The sequence below is a fragment of the Erpetoichthys calabaricus genome, chromosome 6, assembly GCF_900747795.2.
Source record: "Erpetoichthys calabaricus chromosome 6, fErpCal1.3, whole genome shotgun sequence".
NCBI lineage: Eukaryota > Metazoa > Chordata > Cladistia > Polypteriformes > Polypteridae > Erpetoichthys > Erpetoichthys calabaricus.
Window position 1 is genome coordinate 44,738,283 of NC_041399.2, and position 22,144 is coordinate 44,760,426.

At 40.1% G+C, this 22,144-nt stretch overlaps 1 protein-coding gene across 1 annotated transcript in view; it reads left to right on the forward strand.

Moving 5' to 3' along the window:
• LOC127528471 (XK-related protein 4-like) overlaps positions 1–21,839 on the forward strand; it is a 42,802-nt gene extending 20,963 nt beyond the window's left edge. Inside the window, exon 3 of the mRNA XM_051929359.1 lies at positions 18,233–21,839. Coding sequence (XP_051785319.1) covers positions 18,233–19,185 — 953 coding nt within the window. The 3' untranslated portion in view covers positions 19,186–21,839. The remainder of the gene's footprint in view (positions 1–18,232) is intronic.
• Positions 21,840–22,144: the final 305 nt, after the last annotated feature.

Genomic DNA, 22,144 nt, shown 5'->3' on the forward strand with positions numbered 1-22,144 from the left:
GTTTGTGTGTTAGTGTAACTGTGTAAAGCTGCCAGGATAGGATCCATCATTATCTTCTTATAACCCTGTAATTGGATTAAGAAAGTACAGAAATGGAAGAATTAAACAGAGGTGAGCATGGTGGCACAGTGGTTAGTGTTGTTTTTAAAAGACAAGGTTTAAATCCATCCATTTTCCAACCCGCTGAATCCGAACATAGGGTCACGGGGGTCTGCTGGAGCCAATCCCAGCCAACACAGGGCACAAGGCAGGAACCAGTCCCGGGGGCAGGAACCAATCCCGGGCAGGGTGCCAACCCACCGCAGGACACACACAAACACACACTAGGGCCAATTTAGAATCACCAATCCACCTAACCTGCATGTCTTTGGACTGTGGGAGGAAACCGGAGCGCCCAGAGGAAACCCACGCAGACACGGGGAGAACATGCAAACTCCATGCAGGGAGGACCCGGGAAGCGAACCCAGGTCCCCAGATCTCCCAACTGCGAGGCAGCAGCGCTACCCACTGCGCCACCGTGCCGCCCAAGGTTTAAATCCTGGCTTGATATCTGTCTGTGTGGAATCTGCACATTCTGTTCATGTCAGCCATTGTTTTTCTTTATGTACTTGGGTTTTCATCTCTCATTCCTTAGGACTTGTAGGTGAACTGACCAGGTGTGAAGTGCCTGATGTTACTGGGAAAGGCTTCAGCCTGCTACTAGACTGAATTGGGATGGGAAGGTTCAGAAAAATGATGAATAAAAATAAAAAATGTATATCAGAAAGAAAATGAATTTGGCATTAAAGAGTGTACACAAATATGCAGTGTATACAGATCTCCACGACACACTGTGCCTTAGAGCTAGTTTGTCAATGATCCTGGATAAATAACACCAATTAAGCCAAATGAGTAACATAAGATTTTCTTTTTTTTTCACCATGGATTTTTTCACATAGCATTCCTTTATACAGCATTGATCACTATTGGTTTCAATTATATCATGAACCGTTTTACCTCCATGCTCTATGAAAGTGTGAGGTTAAAATTTTTCTTGACCCTAACTACATCAGGTAAGTTAACATATAAAAAATATCATTTTTGGGTGGAGTATTCCTTTAAGGACAGCAGAAACTAAGCCACTATTTTCAAGCTGGACAGCTCCCTCTCTTAGCACGCAAGTAATTCAGCTGTCTATGCTCACCAGTGATGGATTAATGGCACAGTAACAACTATGCTTGCTTGGTCATATCTGACAAGCTAGTGAAAAACTAACACTAGGATTCTTTAAGTCCTGTAAATTTGCAATGCAGGACACACAAATTACTTCTTTTCCACAATGCTACTTACCCAATCCTTAGTTTCATGTCTGCGCCAAGTCATGAACCAATCAAATGGCGAATTTCAAGCAAGGACTCAATGCCACTTGTTCTAGACTCATTGTCAATATAGATGATATTTTAGAGGAAGAAGGGTCATTTTTGTTTGTTTATTTCATCTTTTTATTTTGTGTCATTTTTTTCAAGAAAATCTGTATGTTAGTTTCTATAAATATCAGGCTATCACACTCTTGTGCTATTATTAGCCAGCTCAACATTTCCTGTGAGTGTTGTTGATACACTTAGTCAAACTGAAGATAAAATTCTTGCTTTTTATTATTAACAGCAAAGATACCTAATATATAATTGGTCATTTGATTATTTTAATTTTATGTGGCAAAAGTATTTTTTAGCAGGTAAAAAGCCCTTGTGGAATGTGCAGAGATATACATGGAGAATGTCATCTTAGAGTAATACTTGCTGTCTTTGTATAGGGAGAGTACCCAGGCACAACACAAAATGAGCTTCACTGTCATCCATCAATCTTTAGTTTATTTAGGACTCTTCAAAACACATCACAAGATGTTTTACAAAGCAAACAATGTCAATAATGGATTTTAATGCCAGAGATTGACTGTTGTCCCATCCAGGGGTGGCACCGGTTTACTACTGAGATGCTCATGTATTGTATAAATAAGTACAGGAAATGGAAGTATATAATATATAATGCAGTGTGGATCAGTGTTTGTCAAACTGACTCCTGGAGGCAAGCATTGTAGTTAGTTTGAAGCTCTTCCATGTTTTCCAGCAGTTACTGAATAATATCTGTAGCTGGTGTATTAGATTAAATTAGATTAGACAAGTAAGCCCGCGATTCGCTAGCGAATCGTAAATCCTAGAATGGCAATCAGTTTCTGTTCCGTCCGATATGTGGATGGATGACATATCATGGAGGGCGGGTGCGTCTGGGGAAATGTCATTTAATCCAATAAGCATATCTGTACTAAAGCAGTTTCGTTTTGTGGAGACGTGTGTCTGTTGCCTTCACTGACACCGACTGCTTGAACAGGTTGTGTTGTTTGGGGGCCACCTACTGACTCTGGGAAGCCGCTGCGTCTGACTGTGGGGCGAGCGTCACAGCGCAATATGCGCCTCGATGGGAAGCCGCTGCGTGAAGACTTATCATGGAGGGTATATGCGGTGGTGTGGGCGGTCGCGTCCAGGCGGCTGTACAACCTGGCGTGCACGCGTTACCTCAGGTGTAGTTCACAGGTCGTAGTCTCGTTTCTGTGTTTTCTTTGGTTTGAGCCGCGATTCCTTTCGCAAGCGCGTTGTAGGCGCGCGCGTTGTCACAGTTGGTTTGAGCCGTGACTCCTTTCGCAAGCGCGTTGTAGGCGCGCGCGTTGTCACAGCATGGACCTTTGGTTTGAAAGTTGTCACAGCATGGACCTTTGGGGATTCGGGGATTCCGTACATCCGGGGAGCCCTGTGCGTGACTCCTTTCCCAAGCGCGTTGTAGGCGCGCGTGCGTTGTCACAGCATGGACCTTTGGCGATTCAGGGATTCCGTACATCCGGTGAGCCCTGTGCCCTGCGCCCATCCAGTTTACAACCTTCGGTTAGTAATATGGATTAGATTACTAGCAATGTTACCTGTTGAAGACTGATAATAGAGTACATTTTAAAATATTTTATATCTTTTGTCCTTCTTGCAATGCTCCAGACAAAATGACCTCAAGAAAACAAATAGGAGCCAATAGCTTTGATTTGCCATCCATCCATCCATCCATCCATCCATCCATCCATCCATCCATCCATCCATCCATACATTTTCCATCCCGTTGAATCCGAACACTGGGTCACGGGGGTCTGCTGGATCCAATCCAGCCAACACAGGGCGAAAGGCAGGAACCAATCCCGGGCAGGGCGCCAGCCCACCGCAAGACACACACACACACACACACACCAAGCACACACTAGGGCCAATTTAGAATCGCCAATCCACCTAACCTGCATGTCTTTGGAATGTGGGAGGAACCCGGAGCACCCGGAGCACCCGGAGGAAACCCACGCAGTCACGGGGAGAACATGCAAACTCCACACAGGGAGGACCCGGGAAGTGAACCCAGGTCTCCTTACTGTGAGGCAGCAGCGCTACCAAATTTAGGTGCCAAATAGTAAAATGTGTGAAATATTAATCTTTCAGTCTCTTACCTTTCAAACCTCTATGTATGTGTGCCTGATTTTTTTCCTTCTCCTGTGCAGTGCATCCTCCCCTTGTGCTTTTGTGTCCATCTTGATGATTTGGGTAGCTACATATCATTATAACTTTCAAACTATGTATAGTCATTAAGAACCATGCATTTTACTCAGAGTCTATGTCACTGACCAGCAGAATATCATTGTCACAAGGCCATGCAATGTCATTTGATCTTCTTTTACTCATTATAAATTAGCCAGCATTTAACACAGGATCAAACCGCTCAAGTGATGGGCCTTCTGTGCTGATCCTGACTAAATCCTCCTGTCCTAAAGGTTGAGGCATTGAGTGAATTTAGCACATTTGATTTTATTCTGCTCTGCTGAAAAGCCACAGGCACAAGTATGATCTGAACAAGATTTAGAATATTGTGGAAAACTGACTATATTGCACAAAAAGACTTCCCACAAACTATTATAAGACTTGTCTGAGAATTTACGTTTTAGCAATCTCCATTCCGTTTGTTCAGCCCTGACGTCACATGCCTTCTTCAAGAAGACTTCTTGATACCAGTTAATTAAAAAGTGTCAATCTCATTTTCTCCCAAAGTGGTTAAATTATCAGGCTGTGAATCGTTACAGAAGACTGAGAAACAACAAATGATTGCACACCTATGTGTGGTTTCTTTCTGTGTATTATTACCCTCATATTTTCAAACCAGCTTTCGAATTCCTTGATTGTAACCTCCACTGTTTTCTCAACATGCAATTGAAGGTCATCTCTAAAGTTGGTAAGACTTGTGCCTTTGAGTTGGATATTCTTAAATGTGATGTCTGTATTAGTATTACTCACTGACTTTCCCTGCTTTTTAGTTTTCAGTCTGTCTGAGATCTGTGTGTTATCCTGGGGCACCTCATTTTTATGCTGAGCAAGTGATTCTAGCCCAGTGTGCTGCAGAAACTCCTGCAACTTTCCATTCCTTAATGGTCTGTCTGACATGCCCTTGATTGTGACAACACAACTATCAATAGCTGCTACAGCTTGAGGTAAAATCAAAGAATTCTTCTGGAGTGTAACACTTAACTTTGAGATTTCCCCAAACAAGCCATGAAGAAAGTGACAAAATGCCACAAAAGGCAATCTCTCCATTTTCTATGCAATGTGCTTTGCTCTTCCATTAATGTCGATGTTTTTCAGCTTGTGGCCAGGTGTTCCATATGGTGATGTATGTATACTGTGGGATCTGAGTGCAGTAAAACAGAAGTACCCAGTAAATGTGTGGCAACCAATGCTGGATCTTCACTTCAGAAGATGTGTGCACAGAACAGCCCCATTATACACTGATCGCTCTCAGCTCACACTTGCTTTGGAGCTGGTGTGTTTTCAATATCAGCTGTAGTAAGTCATAGACATTTTAGATCATTAGCTGTCCAGTGTTCATTTTGAAATCAGAAGACTTGGGGTACTCATTTCTACTTCAAAGGCCTTGCTGGGAAAAATAAGTGTCTCCTTAAATGGATGGGACAGAGGGGCACAGTAGACATGAAAGTGATATAGAAGACTTCTTCAATCTTTTTAAATAATTTTTGGACAATTTTATAAATTCCAGTATTCATCATGCAAGCAGCAGGCAGGGGGCACATACTTCTACAAATGTGCTCCAGCTATGGAAATGAGTGTACCCCAGTGGAAAGGACTGAAGGTTAGAGTAGACATGAAAGTATTTAAAAGGCTTTCTAAAACCTTTTAAAATACATTTTGTAGAATTTCAGGTGTAAGTATTCATTTTGTAAGCAGCAGAAAGGGGGTACGTATTTCTACATTGCTCCAGCTTGTGAAATAAGTGTCCCTTCCACTGATTAGGACAAAAGGGCACAGTGGAGAAAAAAAGTGACAAAAGGTTTCCTGGAGTCTTTTTAAATAGGTTTAGCTCAATTGTGTTCATTTTGTAAACAGAAGAACATTTCAACGACAAAGGCTCAGCTGTGGAAATGAGAGTCTCCGCCAGTGGATGGGATGGAGAGGTACATTAAATATTAAATTTACATGGAAAAACATCTACAGTCTTTTAAAATACATTTTGAACAATTTTATCTATATAGTGTTCATTTACAGGGGCATGCATTTCAGCAGCAAAGGCTGAGCTGTGGAAATGAGAGTCCCCTTTGATGTAAGGGATGCAGTGGCACTGTAGATATGAACATGCTAGAGAATACTGCCTGATAGGGTTATTAAAGACACTGTGCACCATTTTAACTACCCAGTGTTTATTTTGCATGGGGAAATAGCAAATAAAGATTACTATTTAATGCTTCCAACAAGTTTTTTAAAAACAAGAGTTTTAGAAGATAATGATACCTGTAGTGCTCTATGATGTCCACAATGCAGAAAACACAGACGGAATCACAGAATTAACGCATAAAAATGGATTTTAGATTTAAAAACGGAAATGTGCGGAATGTAGAGACTGAAGGGGTGACTTTTACAAAACTTCCCAATAAATTAAACAATCGAATAATCTGTAGTTCTATCATTCAGATACTATTTTCTAGTTTGTTGTTTTTCAAGCGAACACAATACTTGTAGAAATTCAGTCATGCCTCTATCTCTTTGTGCTCGTGTTTCCAATATGTTTTCTCGTTAAAGGCACGCAAAGTCAGCAGTATCAGATATCCTAACTACATAGAAAAAACTAAGAAACACAATCTTAACTGCAAAATTGAGGGTACAACAATATCCCAGCAACTTTTACAAATCTGGACAACAACTTTTCTGCAAGTTTTGCCAGCATACCATAGACTGAACACGAAAAGATACTTGCAATGACCACATCAAATCTAAAACCCATCTCAAGAACAAGGAGAAATTAAGATCAAAAAGTTTTCCCCTTCAGGTAACAATAGAGGAAACAACAAAATCGTCAGATGCAAGACATCAGTTTGTGGAGGACTTTGTGGTTGTATTATCGTGATACAGTGATCCCTCCTCAATCGCGGGGGTTGCGTTCCAGAACCCCTCGCGAAAGTTGAAAATCCGCGAAGTAGAAACCATATGTTTATATGGTTATTTTTATATTGTCATGCTTGGGTCACAGATTTGAACAGAAACACAGGAGGTTGTAGAGAGACAGGAACTTTATTCAAACACTGCAAACAAACATTTGTCTCTTTTTCAAAAGTTTAAACGTGCTCCATGACAAGACAGAGATGACAGTTCTGTCTCACAAGTAAAAGAATGCAAACATATCTTCCTCTTCAAAGGAGTGCGTGTCAGGAGCAGAGAATGTCAGAGAGAGAGAGAGAGAAAAGCAAACAATCAAAAACCGATAGGTGCTGTTCAAGCTTTTAATTATGCAAAGCACCATGCGGGAAGCATGTCGCTTGACAAAGCAGCTGCAAGGAAGCCCAGCAAGGAAGGGAGCAATGTGAAGGTAGTCTTTCAGCATTTTTTAGACGAACGTCCGTATCTTCTAGGGGTGCAAACAGCCCCCCTGCTCACACCCCCTCCGTCAGGAGCAGAAAATATCAGAGCAAGAGAGAGAGAGAGAAAAGCAAACAATCAAAAATCAATAGGTGTTGTTTGAGCTTTTATCACTAGAATTACCAGAACCTACGAAAAAACTCGTAGATCCGGCCCACCTTAAATCGCTTCTTAAATCCGTTCACACCTCTCCGCCAGCATCCTTTGTCCTCTAAATGAGCTGATAAAAGACAAGCTGCCAGCAGCCGGCTATTCCATCCCCCCACCGACTTAGAATGTGCGCGAACTTTTTGCACAAGTACAGATGCAAACGAAATGCATGTGTGTACTGTATAATATTAACAAAAAGAGCAGCTTACTACTGAAAACGGCAAATATAGGAGTGAGTGGGGATCGAACTGGGGACTCTTGATTACACTTGGTTTGCGTCTGTATTTGTGCTGTTACTTAGAGAGTCAGATCGGGGGAGCGGGGATGTTAGAGCGGGTGAGCTTATTCAGTGCTGCAGGAACAACGCACATGTTGATCTTTTTTTTTCTTTCAGTACATGTGGCTTCCCTGTTTATTTATATATCTCTGCCTGTCTGTCTCTCTATTACACAGTGCTCTGTCTGTCTGTGTGTTATGGATCTTAAAAATAAGTTATATGGACAGTTGTTCATGTTAATTGCAGTCTCAATTGTTAAAAAAATATTTTAAAAGGAGCATCCCACATGAAAATATAACGATCTCATTAACTGACAAGGCATACCAATTTATAAATTTTATGTCCGTATGAGGTTAAAAAGAAAAAAAAAAAAAGCAACACTTTATCCCCAGCAGGGAATTGAACTCAGGTCTGTGAGGCATGAGCAAAGCTGCTGCTCTCTAAGAAGCAAATCTTAGCGCGCTACACCACAGAAACTGTTGTGTCATCCTTGAAGCTTTTGTGAAAGTGTATATTTGATCTTTGGAACTCGGGCTTTACACATTCTATAGTTTATGCCTACTACATTTTGTAACATTTATTACTAAAATATGAAAAAGTTTCTGTTTTAACAATGTGTTTACACAGATTACTGTAGAAACGGAACACACATGAAATGCGTGTGTTCCAAATAACGATCTATTATTTCCACTCTAAAACTCCACTTCACTCCCAGATAATCAATCAAGGCATGAGCTGGGAAAAGTTCACGCACGTTCTAAGTCGGTGGGGGGATGGAATAGCCGGCTGCTGGCAGCTTGTCTTTATCAGCACATTTAGAGGACAAAAGATGCTGGTGGAGAGGTGTGAACTGATTTAAGAAGCGATTTAAGGTGGACCGGATCTACGAGTTTTTTTGTAGGCTCTGGTAATTCTAGTCTTAAGTATGTGAAGCACTGTGCGGGAAGCATATCGTGCAACAAAGCAACCACAAGTAAGCCCAGCAAGGAAGGGAGCAATGTGAAGGTAGTCTTTCAGCGTTTTTCGAGGAGCGACCATATCCTCTAGGAGTGCAAACAGCTCCCCTGCTCACACCCCCTCCGTCAGGAGCAGAGAATATCAGAGCGAGAGAGAGAGAAAAGCAAACAATCAAAAATCAATAGGTGCTGTTTGAGCTTTTAAGTATGTGAAGCACCGTGCGGGAAGCATATCGCACAACAAAGCAACCACAAGTAAGCCCAGCAAGGAAGGGAGCAATGTGAAGGTAGTCTTTCAGCGTTTTTTGAGGAGCGGCCGTATCCTCTAGGGGTGCGAACAGCCCCCATGCTCACAATATATTTGAGGAGTTTTATGTAATATGTAATACATGCTCTGATTGGGTAGCTTCTCAGCCATCTGCCAATAGCGTCCCTTGTATGAAACCAACTGGGCAAACCAACAGAGGAAGCATGTACCAGGAATTAAAAGACCCATTGTCCACTGAAACCCATGAACCAGCGAAAAATCCGCAATATATATTTAAATATGCTTATATATAAAATCCGCGATAGAGTGAAGCCGCGAAAGTCTAACCACGATATAGCGAGGGATTACTGTATTTCCCTCTACTTACCCTTTACCTAGAGGTGTAGAGAAGCGTTCTCATCAGATTTTTCACACACATACATAGCCATACGCATACACAGCAACTCAACAGTGCCCTATGAATGACAAACACACAGCTGGTTAATCACTAGCACTTTAAACCACACAAGTGCCTTAGGAATAACACAACTTGTCACTCTCCTAGGACTTCATGAGACTTACATACACACAAACCCTTCACTCTCCTAGGACTTCATGAGACTTACATACACACAGACCCTAATCACAACAGTGCCCCATGAATGACACACACACAGCTTGCTAACCTCTAGCACTTTAAACCAAACAAGTGCCTTAAGAATAATACAGCCTGTCACTCTCTCAACACTTTCAGAGACTTACTTATTATCAGCACGAACAACATACAATGTTTTAAAGATATCTCTGACCTAAATATTACTTTTGGTGTCCAAGAATACATTTATACATACAAAGGCTCAGCATCCTTGACTATATGCCGTTTATCAGCCAAGAATGCCTTACTTTACGCACTGTTCCCTACTTTTAGGTGGAGCTCTCATCCTCAGCCCTTAATAAACCTTGCAGCACAGAGGTAATGGCAAATCTCCGGCTGCACCAGGTGCTCAAAGAAATCTACCTTATTATTTCAATCACTCTAGACATTAAGACAAAGCATAGAAAGTTAAAAGCAGCATGGTATTTATTACAGGAATAATAATACCAGTAGAACAAAGAATAATAGAAAATAGGACTGATAGTAAAGTCTGGATATATATAGCCTTTAGAAAAAGCTTACAAAAAGTTAAAGATGACAAGGATGAATGTCGCAGGTGGCTTGTGATCTAGCACTCTTAGCTGTTCATGAGATGCTTTTGTGATGATCAGATGGAAATGGCCACACATTGCCGGCACCCTCTTCTGACGTTGCTCTGTTCCCTTCTCCTGACGTCTTTGTCCCTTCTTCTTCCTCCCTCCTATGTCACTCTTCAGACGAGGTATATTTATTATAAAATTGCAAGATGTGATTGTTAGATATTCTGATTGGCTGGCTGTCAATATGATGAATAAATTCACTGTCCGTTTTCCCAAACAATAAAACTTTTTCATGTTGCTTAATACCTACTGGCATGTCTTACTGGCATGGCTATAAACCAATTTAGCTACTTGTTGTCCCTGATGCCCGGGTTATAAACTAATCAATAGCCTTAGGCACCAGCATGTCTTCCTTTCTTTGTTGGAACAGCAGTTTTAAAAGTGAGGTACAACTGAGAAGAGGATATGCCTTGATGTGTCCTGAATTTAACTCATGTTGTTGTCTTGAGCAAAATATAATGAAAATACAGAACAAAATTTACAGATTTTGTACCCCACAACAGTGGTCATGCGAGTCAGACATACCGTTCGAAAAAAATGACAAAATATGTGTCATTTCTTTATTAAGCATTGTAAACAAGGAGGCGCACCAGAAAATGAAAGCAGTCTTCATCAAGCTAAGTTGTCTTTGAACAACATATGGACGCTGTTCTTCGAAAGATTCATGGCAATAAAATTTATGTTATAGTTGATTTAACCACAGAAACCAGAGACCACATAGTTCTCAACATAGTGATTGGTGAATAAACATTTGGCTGTATGTTAATTCTTTTAAGTAAGCAGTTCTATTTGTACATAAAATTATATTAAAATGGTATTAACAGTCTTTCCCGTAGAAAAATGTTATAGTGAATGGCCCTGGTTGTTAACGGGTTACCTTTTAAAAATTAAAAACAATGTTTCTGGATTTAATAAATGTTTTGCCTCGCGGTGAGAAGGTATGCAAGGTCCATATTTGACTCTTTCATTATAAACTCTGCACCTACAAACCTGGGCAGAAGAGCAGGCTTCTCCTCAGATGCACCGAGCTCTTAAAAGCGGGTCTCTCTTTCTTTTTTTCTGTTTAATTCCCGGATTTAGCATGTTGCAGATTAGTTTGATTTTGCTTTGTAATTAATTATTTTAAGATATGCAGTAGATGAAGCTACAGATGTAATGATGCATGTTTTCAATCTGTAAACATTTAAGGTTTAAGAATCATTAGAAATAAGTTACATAATTACAATTACAGGTACTGAAGTCCAGTACTTTTTGGCAGATGTTATCTTTATGGAGAGCTGCAACTTTTCCACCCTTTCACAAGCAGTACAACCAGCTGAATCTTAATAACATTGTAGAAGTAGTTACAGACAATACGTCATACTGGCTGAAAGCATACCAGGAAGTTTTAAAAGGGGTTATGCCTAACAGTGTACATTCAACCTGCTTGTGTCATGTCATCAGTTTGGTGGGAGAGACCTGGTAGCACTATAAATACTTTAGTGAGGCTGCATCTATAATGATGTGGGTAAAGTCTGCCTTCTTCAAGAAGCCTGCCAGGAACCCCCAAGGCAGGAAACACCACGTGGAATAACTGGTTTGAATCAGTAGGGTACCTTACTGAACATATCCACCTCTACAAAAAGTTATTTCAGGCCGAGAACACATCAGCTCAGGCTGTAACAAATATCCTAGACCCTAAAAGTGAAGTTCACCTTCATCTCAGAAGGATGCATCAAACTAGTAACAGCTCTTAGAATTCTGGAGGGCATTCACTGTCCTACTACAGTCTCAGCATACAGCATCATGGAGGAGCTGGGCTCCTACCTGATGAATCTATCCATTTGCCAACCCGCTGAATCCGAACACAAGGTCATGGGGGTCTGCTGGAGCCAATCCCAGCCAACACAGGGTGCAAGGCAGGAACCAGTCCCAGGCAGGGCGCCAGCCCACCGCAGGACACCCACACCAACACACCAAGCACACACTAGGGCCAATTTCAGAATCACCAGTGCACCTAACCTGCATGTCTTTGGACTGTGGGAGGAAACCGGAGTACCTGGAGGAAACCCACGCTGACACGGGGAGAAGATGCAAACTCCATGCAGGGAGGACCCGAGAACCGAATCTGGGTCTCCTTACTGCGAGGCAGCAGCGCTACCACTGCGCCACCCATTACTTGATGAATGGAACTGCAAAATAAGGTTCACTTGTGCTAGTGTGCTGTCTCACTAGAAGGAATGTAAAGTGCCATTTCATTATTGTTTTGTTGTAGCTGTTGCTACTTACAGTAAAAAAAAAAAAAAAAAAAAAAACCATAAAAATCCAAAAATCTGAAACAAGGAAAAATAAAACGGTTAAAACTGAAAATCAAAAAAATAAAACGGAACTTGTGAAAAAATAAAATGGAATCCATAGGGCCTTATACCTGCTATTAAATTGAGATTCTCCCCCAGTTTAAAGGGGTGGTCATGACAGCCAAACCATAGTTTTGAACTTAAGCTATTTCATTCAGATGGCTTTAATTGCTCATATGACTAAGGTGAAATTGTTAGTGCCACAAAAGGCCTTTTCTGTGGAAATGTTATTTTTTCTCTTTTTTTCCCCAGAAAAAACTACCTGAGTAATTTCTAAAAGCAAGGGACCATATATGGCGTGAAAGAGGATTAGTACATTTATTTTAATGATTTGTCTTTTAAATGTCTTTGTACAGAGTTATTGGGTGTCAAGTAATTAATTATTAATTATAATTTTTAGTATTATTAATATTTTGCAAAATCTATTTTTCTACATTTCTTTGTTGAATTTATTTGTAACAGAACATACAGTGCATCCGGAAAGTATTCACAGCGCATCACTTTTTCCACATTTTGTTATGTTACAGCCTTATTCCAAAATGGATTAAATTCATTTTTTTCCTCAGTATTCTACACACAACACCCCATAATGACAACGTGAAAAAAGTTTACTTGAGGTTTTTGCAAATTTATTAAAAATAAAGAAACTGAGAAAGCACATGTACATAAGTATTCACAGCCTTTGCCATGAAGCTCGAAATTGAGCTCAGGTGCATCCTGTTTCCCCTGATCATCTAAACTGAGCGATCGGGGGAGAAGGGCCTTAGTCAGGGAGGTGACCAAGAACCCGATGGTCACTCTGTCAGAGCTCCAGAGGTCCTCTGTGGAGAGAGGAGAACCTTCCAGAAGGACAACCATCTCTGCAGCAATCTACCAATCAGGCCTGTATGGTAGAGTGGCCAGACGGAAGCCACTCCTTAGTAAAAGGCACATGGCAGCCCACCTAGAGTTTGCCAAAAGGCACCTGAAGGACTCTCAGACCATGAGAAAGAAAATTCTCTGGTCTGATAAGACAAAGATTGAACTCTTTGGTGTGAATGCCAGGCGTCACGTTTGGATGAAACCTGGCACCATCCCTACAGTGAAGCATGGTGGTGGCAGCATCATGCTGTGGGGATGTTTTTCAGCGGCAGGAACTGGGAGACTAGTCAGGATAAAGGCAAAGATGACTGCAGCAATGTACAGAGACATCCTGGATGAAAACCTGCTCCAGAGCGTTCTTGACCTCAGACTGGGGTGACGGTTCATCTTTCAGTAGGACAACGACCCTAAGAACACAGCCAAGATATCAAAGGAGTGGCTTCAGGACAACTCTGTGAATGTCCTTGAGTGGCCCAGCCAGAGCCCAGACTTGAATCCGATTGAACATCTCTGGAGAGATCTTAAAATGGCTGTGCACCGACGCTTCATGGACCTGATGGAGCTTGAGAGGTGCTGCAAAGAGGAATGGGTGAAACTGGCCAAGGATAGGTGTGCCAAGCTTGTGGCATCATATTCAAAAAGACTTGGGGCTGTAATTGCTGCCAAAGGTGCATCGACAAAGTATTGAGCAAAGGCTGTGAATACTTATGTACATGGGATTTCTCAGTTTTTTTATTTTTAATAAATTTACAAAAACCTCAAGTAAACTTTTTTCACGTTGTCATTATGGGGTGTTGTGTGTAGAATTCTGAGGAAAAAAATGAATTTAATCCATTTTGGAATAAGGCTGTAACATAACAAAATGTAGAAAAAGTGATGCGCTGTGAATACTTTCCGGATGCACTGTATAGTGTGCCCGCCAAAACAACTGAAGAAACAGTTAATAAGTAGCATTTTTCAATACCATTTTAACAAAGTTTACTGTCAACCATCAATCATAGAGCACCCCGGTAAAACAACAATAACAAATAATACACCTGCACCCTTAATACACAGACGTCATGTTTACTAACAGACAGGCTGGCATTTTGCAAAGAGCATGCTTTAAATCAAAATGGAGCACAAAGATGCATGAAAACATCACAACCTTATCTTGGTACGTTTGCAAAAAATCAGAAATGGCACTGAATTCCACGGGGCACAGATATCTTCATAACAGGGGACCTACATGTTGGGCAGATGCATTTTTAATTTTTTCATGTCTTCTTTGCATTTTGATGACCTGTTGCATATTCAGTACTTTGTTCATCATTTTGGCACAAGCGTAACCAGCCTCTCCTTGAAATTAATTATTTGGGATACATGGCCGCAGTGTCAGCCGCACCACCTGATTAGGAAAATGTATCCGTCTGTGCCACCCTTGCACCCAGCATGAACATGTCAGGTATAAACCAGCCTTTAGTAGAATGAAGTTCACAAATCTCCAAGGGGAAATCTCCTCTGTACCGACATTTATGTTAATAGCACACCTGTTCAACAATAAAAAGAAATGACATTTTGCATCTGTTACAATATAATTAGTGTAGAGGATTCAATGATTTCGTTCACCACTGGTGAACTAAGTAGAAACAATAATCACCAAAGCCTATTTCTGATCTCATTTGCGACCATTTTAGTCGCAATATGGAGCACTGTTCATATACAGTACCTTCTGCCTTCTTTGTACGCCTTTCCTTGGTATCTGTGTGTGTCTGTCTAGGGTTGCTTCCTGCCTTGTATCCTGTTCTGTTGGAAGAGGCTCTGACTTACCATAACCCTGAAACAGATAACAGCAGTTTGAGAATGTTTTGTTGTACTGTATTTTGTTGGCCCAATAGTTAGCACTGCTGTCTTAAGGAGCCAGTCCTCTGACTTTTACATCTGTGCCCTATCCCGGTCTGTGTGGGGTTTGCATGTTTTGGTTGTGTATGCTTCCATTTTTTCTTGGGTACTTTTTTATTTTCCTCCCATGTCTCAAAGACGTGCAATGTTAAGTTATTTGGCGATTCGGATTTCTCCTAAGGAGGTGAGTGTAAGTGGGCTCTCTGATGGCAGGGATGATTCCTCTCTTATACCCAACACTGCCAAGAAAAGTTCCAGCCCTCCCCCAGCATAACTTTGAGAATGTTATGTTACATTATAATATACTGTATTATAGTACAGGAAGTATATTGCTTCCTAAAGTGTTGGACTATAGACTACATGGCTACTTCTGCATGACTCTGATCAAATACCTCCACACAATAGAAATGAAAATAAACTAGATTTGTAAAGTTGGAACATGGTTTGAGTGGTTCTTCTGAAGTTAGCGAGAACCTAAGTTAGTTGACAATGATCTTCTTTGTTTTATTGACATTCATAGTCAGGTTATTGTTTTTTACTCCAATTCACTAGATGTTTAACCTCTTCTCTGCAAGCCATCTCATCATCACCATCATAGGACCTATTCACTCAAGTAAATACTTTCACACAAAGCCAGTTTAGAATTTCTAATTCATCCAACACATATATATTTTGAACAAAATGGGGGGAAAAGGGTTGAAAAATGAGGGGTACTCATTAACAAAAAACAGATTTAGTATGTTCTCTCTGTGTCTACTTGGGTTTTAAACTTCAGCTTCTGTCACCCTGAGTTGGCTTAAGCACTTTTTATAATTGGTGGATGGAAATAAAGTGAATACCAGTAGGAATTTATGACAAACAGACCACACCATCGTGTTCAATGACACATTAAATCATCCTGCAGAGTTTGCTGGATAGAATGAATGGAGCACTCCAGGACTGGAGCAGCCTACCTCTGTTTTGCAGCATACAAAAGTGACTCACTCAACAGATCAAGTAGCACATTTTAGTTAATCATCATATTTCCATCTTTACCATCATTTTCTATTTCATAAGAAAAGATACCGAAGGATTTACTGATTTTACTTGACAAATAAAGTAATGAAAACATATCTGTGGCAGAGAGAGTTGGGTTTATTGTTTAAATGGAGTGGACACTCCACCCTGTGGTAGAAATGTTTTGTGTTTCTAATGACTAATGGTCAAATTGTGACAGTAACCTGTGTGAAGTGAGAGGATACCTTTTGCCCTGTGTTAACATATGCATTATTGTCTATGGAGGCACCATCAAGCAAACTAGAAAATCTAACATGGGCAAAAATAGACAATAACACAGAACATCGCTTGCCACCTGTGTGACAGGCAAAACATACAAGATGCCTAGAAACGAAAAGGAGAGATAGGTAAATTAACAGTCTAAGAATTACAAACAATAAAAATAAATGAGTCATTATTCTAGAAGAAAATATCCAGACACTGAAAAGAAGCAGCCATATGAATTCCTTGAAGTATCAGAAGCTATGATTTAAAAGGAAGAAATATGAAAATTACATGTGTCATGCATATTTTTTCCAAAATGTATTTATGTACATTAAGTGTCTGAATCTATGACTTAAAAGGAAGAAATATGAAAATTACATGTGTCATGCATATTTTTTCCAAAATGTATTTATGTACATTTTCCCTCCAATTCAAAAATATGAAATAAGTTTAATTATGTTTAAGAATAATTATAACCCACTAGTGATGAGTGACACGATTCACACAAAATTTAATTTGTGGCAAAACTCAGTCTTTCACTTTGCAAAAAATATGGCCAAAGAGTTACATTTACTTCCTGCAAAATTTGTGCCATTGACACAAAAAGAAGGATATTTAGTCCTTTCTGTAACTTTTTTGCATGTTTTAATTCTGCATGCATCTGTGTATCATACAGTATTTAAATAAAGATCTCTAGTGGAAAAAAAAGAATAAAAAAGCAAAACTGCTGACTCATTTCCTGTCATATATAATATAGACATTTTGCTTGATATGTTCTGGCAGTACAAGCCCCAACTTTGCAATTATGATGACAGTCTTGAGGGTTGAAATCCCAAAAATGTATCAGAGACAGAAAAGGAACTTGAGTGCTTATCCTAACCTCTTCTGCGGGAATCAAGAAACAGAAATGGGTAACAGAAGGGTGGGGTGCTTCCTGTGTACTAAGATTTTCCCGTGGGGTAAAGTAGACAATAGTGCATTTTGTTGTGTCTTAATGTTCAAAGTAGCTACTTGTCATATTTAAAAAAACAGAATAAGCAATATGTCCTCCACAGTAATGTGAACAAGAGGAATAAACTGAATTGATTTTACTCATGGTACACATTACATATATTAAGCAGCTGCAGAAAAAAATGCAAGTAAACATGAAAATATGAATAAGGCTTTAGGGAGCAATATTTCATGCTTTCCACACCAAAGAAAACATTTAAAGCCTCTAAAAAGACTATTTTTAGTGAGTTTCACAATAATGAAATTGCCTGTGAAACATATTTGAGTGTCAGGTTCACAAAATGTATGTAAATTGAAACTTGCCTGTTTCACACATATCACTATAAGCCAAGCACTATGCCTCACGATTGCTCCAGGAGCAATCTGTTCACCCTAATCTTTTGTGACATGTGCTCAAGTCTAGACCCATGAAGAAGTGGCTGGTGAAGACCATAAGCACTATACTAGAAAAAAGAAGATAATATTATTCAGGTTGGTGAAAGGTAACAAAATTGTCATTGGTCGTGTTTCTACAGAATAATCTGCTTATGAACCTGCCTATTTTTGGTCTTTGCTGTGTCTCACTCCCACATACAAAACACCACTCCTTACATGCTTATATTTCATCTTGATCCAGAACAAAAAGGTAGGGCTAACATAAAGAGAAAGAGAAATCTCGGAAACAGTTAGCTGCCTCCTCAGACAATCATCCTCAAAAAATGGCTTATCCTGTAAGGCAAATGGAGTGAATACCTGAAAAATATTAAAATTAAATTACCTGAAGTAGAATTCAAGATTATGTTTTTGTTTTTCTTTTGTTATCTAGCCAGGGTGGGGAAGTTCAGCCTAGCATATATTAAAAATGTCTCACTTTAATTTTGTTTTTTGAAGGGTGTAGCAGCTAAAAATTAACTTACAGTTAACTTGTTTAATTTCATTATCATGTCCTCTGTTGGTTCTCTCTTTTTATCTGATTTTTGCTTTCATTAAACGGGCCACACTTTTTAACCCTTGTGTTGTGTCTCTTTTATTCTCTTCCTCAGGATTCACAGCTGCTGCCTCTTTGGTTTCTTTGGCTTGGGCTTTGGCATCCTACCAGAAGGCTCTTCGTGACTCCAGAGATGACAAAAAACCCATTAGCTACCTGGCAGTCATCATTCAGTTCTGCTGGCACTTCTTCACAATCGCTGCTCGCGTCATCACATTTGCACTCTTTGCCTCAGTATTTCAGCTCTATTTTGGCATCTTCATCGTTCTGCACTGGTGCATCATGACCTTCTGGATTGTCCACTGCGAGACTGAATTCTGCATCACAAAATGGGAGGAGATTGTTTTCGATATGGTCGTGGGGATCATCTATATTTTTAGTTGGTTTAATGTCAAGGAGGGAAGGACCCGTTGCCGGTTATTCATCTACTACTTTGTGATACTTTTGGAAAATACTGCTTTAAGCGCCCTCTGGTACTTGTACCGGGTTCCCCATAGCACAGATTCATTTGCCATCCCTGCACTCTGTGTCATCTTTAGCAGTTTCCTGACTGGAATAGTTTTCATGCTTATGTACTATGCCTTTTTTCATCCCAATGGACCCAAGTTTGGGCAGTCACCAAGCTGTACACTCGAGGACCCATCCACCACCTTTACCTTACCCCCGGAAGCTGCAGCTAATGCACTGAGGGCTGTTTCGCAAAATCGGGGGGCACCGGTGATGGCCGAGAGGGACCCTAAATACACTGAGAGAGACGGCTGTGTTCCTGTCTTTCAGGTGAGGCCCACCGCTCCCTCAACCCCTTCCTCTCGCACACCACGGATAGAGGAAACAGTTATTAAAATAGACCTGTTCAGGAACAGATATCCAGCATGGGAGAGGCATGTGTTGGACAGAAGTATACGTAAGGCCATCTTGGCCTTTGAATGTTCGCCTGCACCTCCACGATTACAGTATAAAGACGATGCTCTTGTGCAAGAGCGCCTGGAGTATGAGACAACACTGTAGCTCCAGGGACAAATTGAAAACTAACAGGGCATCTAAAGAGGGGGCAGCAGGACGGTGGCAATAAGAATCACAGTAGATCTCTACTTTCAGCGAGGCAATCCGTGATGTTGATTGTCATGGACCCAAGTTGTGGCACCACATACAGTAGCATCCATTTTGGAAATTTTATTTTGGAAACTTTGCTCAGTTTGGTTCTTTTTGAAGTGGAAGAGTGATGGCCTGGCAGGGACAAATATTCAGTAAAAGTCTTATTGGTTTTAAAGGAACATCTGATATTCATGAAAATGTGAACAAAGTTTTCAGTCTGTCCTCACAAAGACAAATTGGCCAAGTCCCTGGTGATCGCCAAGCTCACAGTTAAAAAGATGAGGCCATCTTTCTTTAAGGGTTAAACACAATTTATTCTAATGATTTTGCCTCCCAGATTCATGTGGTGCCCAGTTACCAGGCTTGCTAGGTCATTTTGAACACTGCATTGAACTTGTTCTTTGTCTACATAATGCAGGCTATAGGTGAGGTCTGCACAACGTTATTAAATATCCTCAAAAAACAATATTAAAAATTACTCATTTCAAATATACAGAAACAGCCACGAGAAAACAGTAGGTTTCATTGTGAAACTAGTGGGGGACCAAATTCAGATTTGCTAAAGATTCATGCTGACCACAAGCTAGCTACTTCTCCTTCAAGCCTCATAATGCTGGCCTATGTGTGTGACTAAATACGCTAATGGCCAAGCCCTTCTAGTGCCAAATGTTCTGTAACTGAAGGACCTTTCTAGACTTTGCATTATCAAAGGGTGCCAGCGGTGAGAGCAATCAGGACACTGAAGTGTGCATGTTGGAATATACCTTTTACTTGAATTTCGGGGGCCATGTTAGAAATCCTGAAGAGATGCTGCTCAAAAAAAAAAAACACCTCTTTCAACAGGCTCAGATACGTTCCGATGTTTCATCTACAGGAGGAGAGGGATGAAATGGAAGAACACTTTGGCAGCTTGGATACACAACCTCATTTGTCAGTGTTGCAGCATTTATTGGGAGTAAAGTCATCAAATTTGGCTTTCTGGGATCACAGAAATATTGCCCATGGATCAGTTAAAGATGCATCATTCCTTTTCAGTGGAATTATTTGGCCATTTGTTTTAAGTTTCACACTGATACTGTATCAGTAAACATTTCAGGAGGGGAACAAGAATTGTTTATTTTGGATTTTTTTTTTTAACTTAACTGCTAATCCTATATAAATTATGCATATTCAGAGCACACACAATTGTTGTGTTGCTCTGCTCAACAACGTTAACATTATAGGGCTGAAACCACTTGCCATAGTGCAACTGCCTGCGACGATTACTGCTAAATGCAGCCACCTTCCCCTCCAGAGTGGATCATATTCTTGGAAGAACAGGATTGAATAATTCAGTAGGACGGTGAGCAACTCAGAGTCATTTCTCAAAAATATCACATTTGGGTCCTGTTTGTACTTAATAGCATTTTTGTAACGAATGCTGCATCTTTATATTTAGGAATGAATTCTGCAAACGGACAACAGGCGATCCTTCAGGTTGAGTTTTGAATTCACATCTGTTATCTCTAAGCAAGATGCAAAAAAACAAACAACACCTACACAAAATGGAAGATTGCAAGCACAACATGTCAGCAAGAAGAGTCACAACACAGCAGACCCTGTGTTTAAGAGCTAATTATGTTAAGTCTGGGAGGCAAAGTAGGGCAAAGAGCCATTTTATAAAGTTTAAAGAGAGGCGAGAAATGTGACCAACGGCCCTCCTCAAATAATTTGAATACTTGCTCAACTTGAAGGGGTTGGATAGCAGACACAGTGTATACTTTAGTCACCAAATCAAAACACAGAAATGTCAGTGCTACTGTGCTTTGCTTTTGGCCCTTTTTAATTAGTAAAATACAGTAGATACGTATATCCAACTAGAAATGTTTACGATTTTATAAGGGTGCTGGCAGGACTTCATCTGTGTTTATCCAGTGACTTAGCATGACAAGCAATGTAATGCATATCTGCAAATTTTGTAAGGCCTCCTTTATATTGTTGTGTTTGGTTTCTAGCACTCGTTGATTAAAAATTGTCTGTGTTTGAACATTAGAAATAAAACGGTCGTGGGTCATCCGTTCACACTTGTTTTCCGTATGATTGTTTGAGCGTTTTCGAAAGATGATCAGAGGTCTCTGCATTTCATTCAAACTTTGTTACTGAGTTTTTAGGGTACCAATACATTACAATACAACAGTATATCATTAGATTCATATACAATATTATTTTTTAAATTTTTGATCTTTTCAGTTCTTCCCCTTCCACTTAGGACCAGAAAAAGATATACTGTATTAGAACATGAGAACTTAAGAAACTTGACAAATGAGTAGAGGCCATTCAGTCCATCAGGCTCGTTTGTTTAGCTAATAGCTAAGCTGTACCAGTACTGAATGGTCTCATGTTATATTGGAATACAGTAAGTACAAAGAAAGGTTCTAAGACCTTCATTGTTCTGGGGTTTGAAAATGAAGTGTTATACACAAAAAAGCTCCTGTATTTTGTAGAATAAATGGACAGATCCCTGTGGAGTAAATCCGTTTTATCATTTTCAAAAAACACAACCCTTATCCACTGTGAAGTGGAGGGCGATGAGATGTATTTCCAGTTAAGCAAGATTAGTCAACAACCTAGCAACATGACAAAGGCCAGATCATTTTTGAAGAAGTCTGTTTTATTCTGGTTTTTCCAAATAGGGCAATTAGTAGATGTAATCCAAATGCCTCCAACCAGGTAGAAAAAAAAAATCAATGCACAGTTGAAATGAAATATTATGCCAAGATCTATGGCTAAGGGAGTCTCAAAAATCAGACATACATTTATTACTCAATCATTGTAGACTTACAAACTGTTAGGAAAAGAAAAAGTTGGATTTATCAAGCATCTTAGAATAACA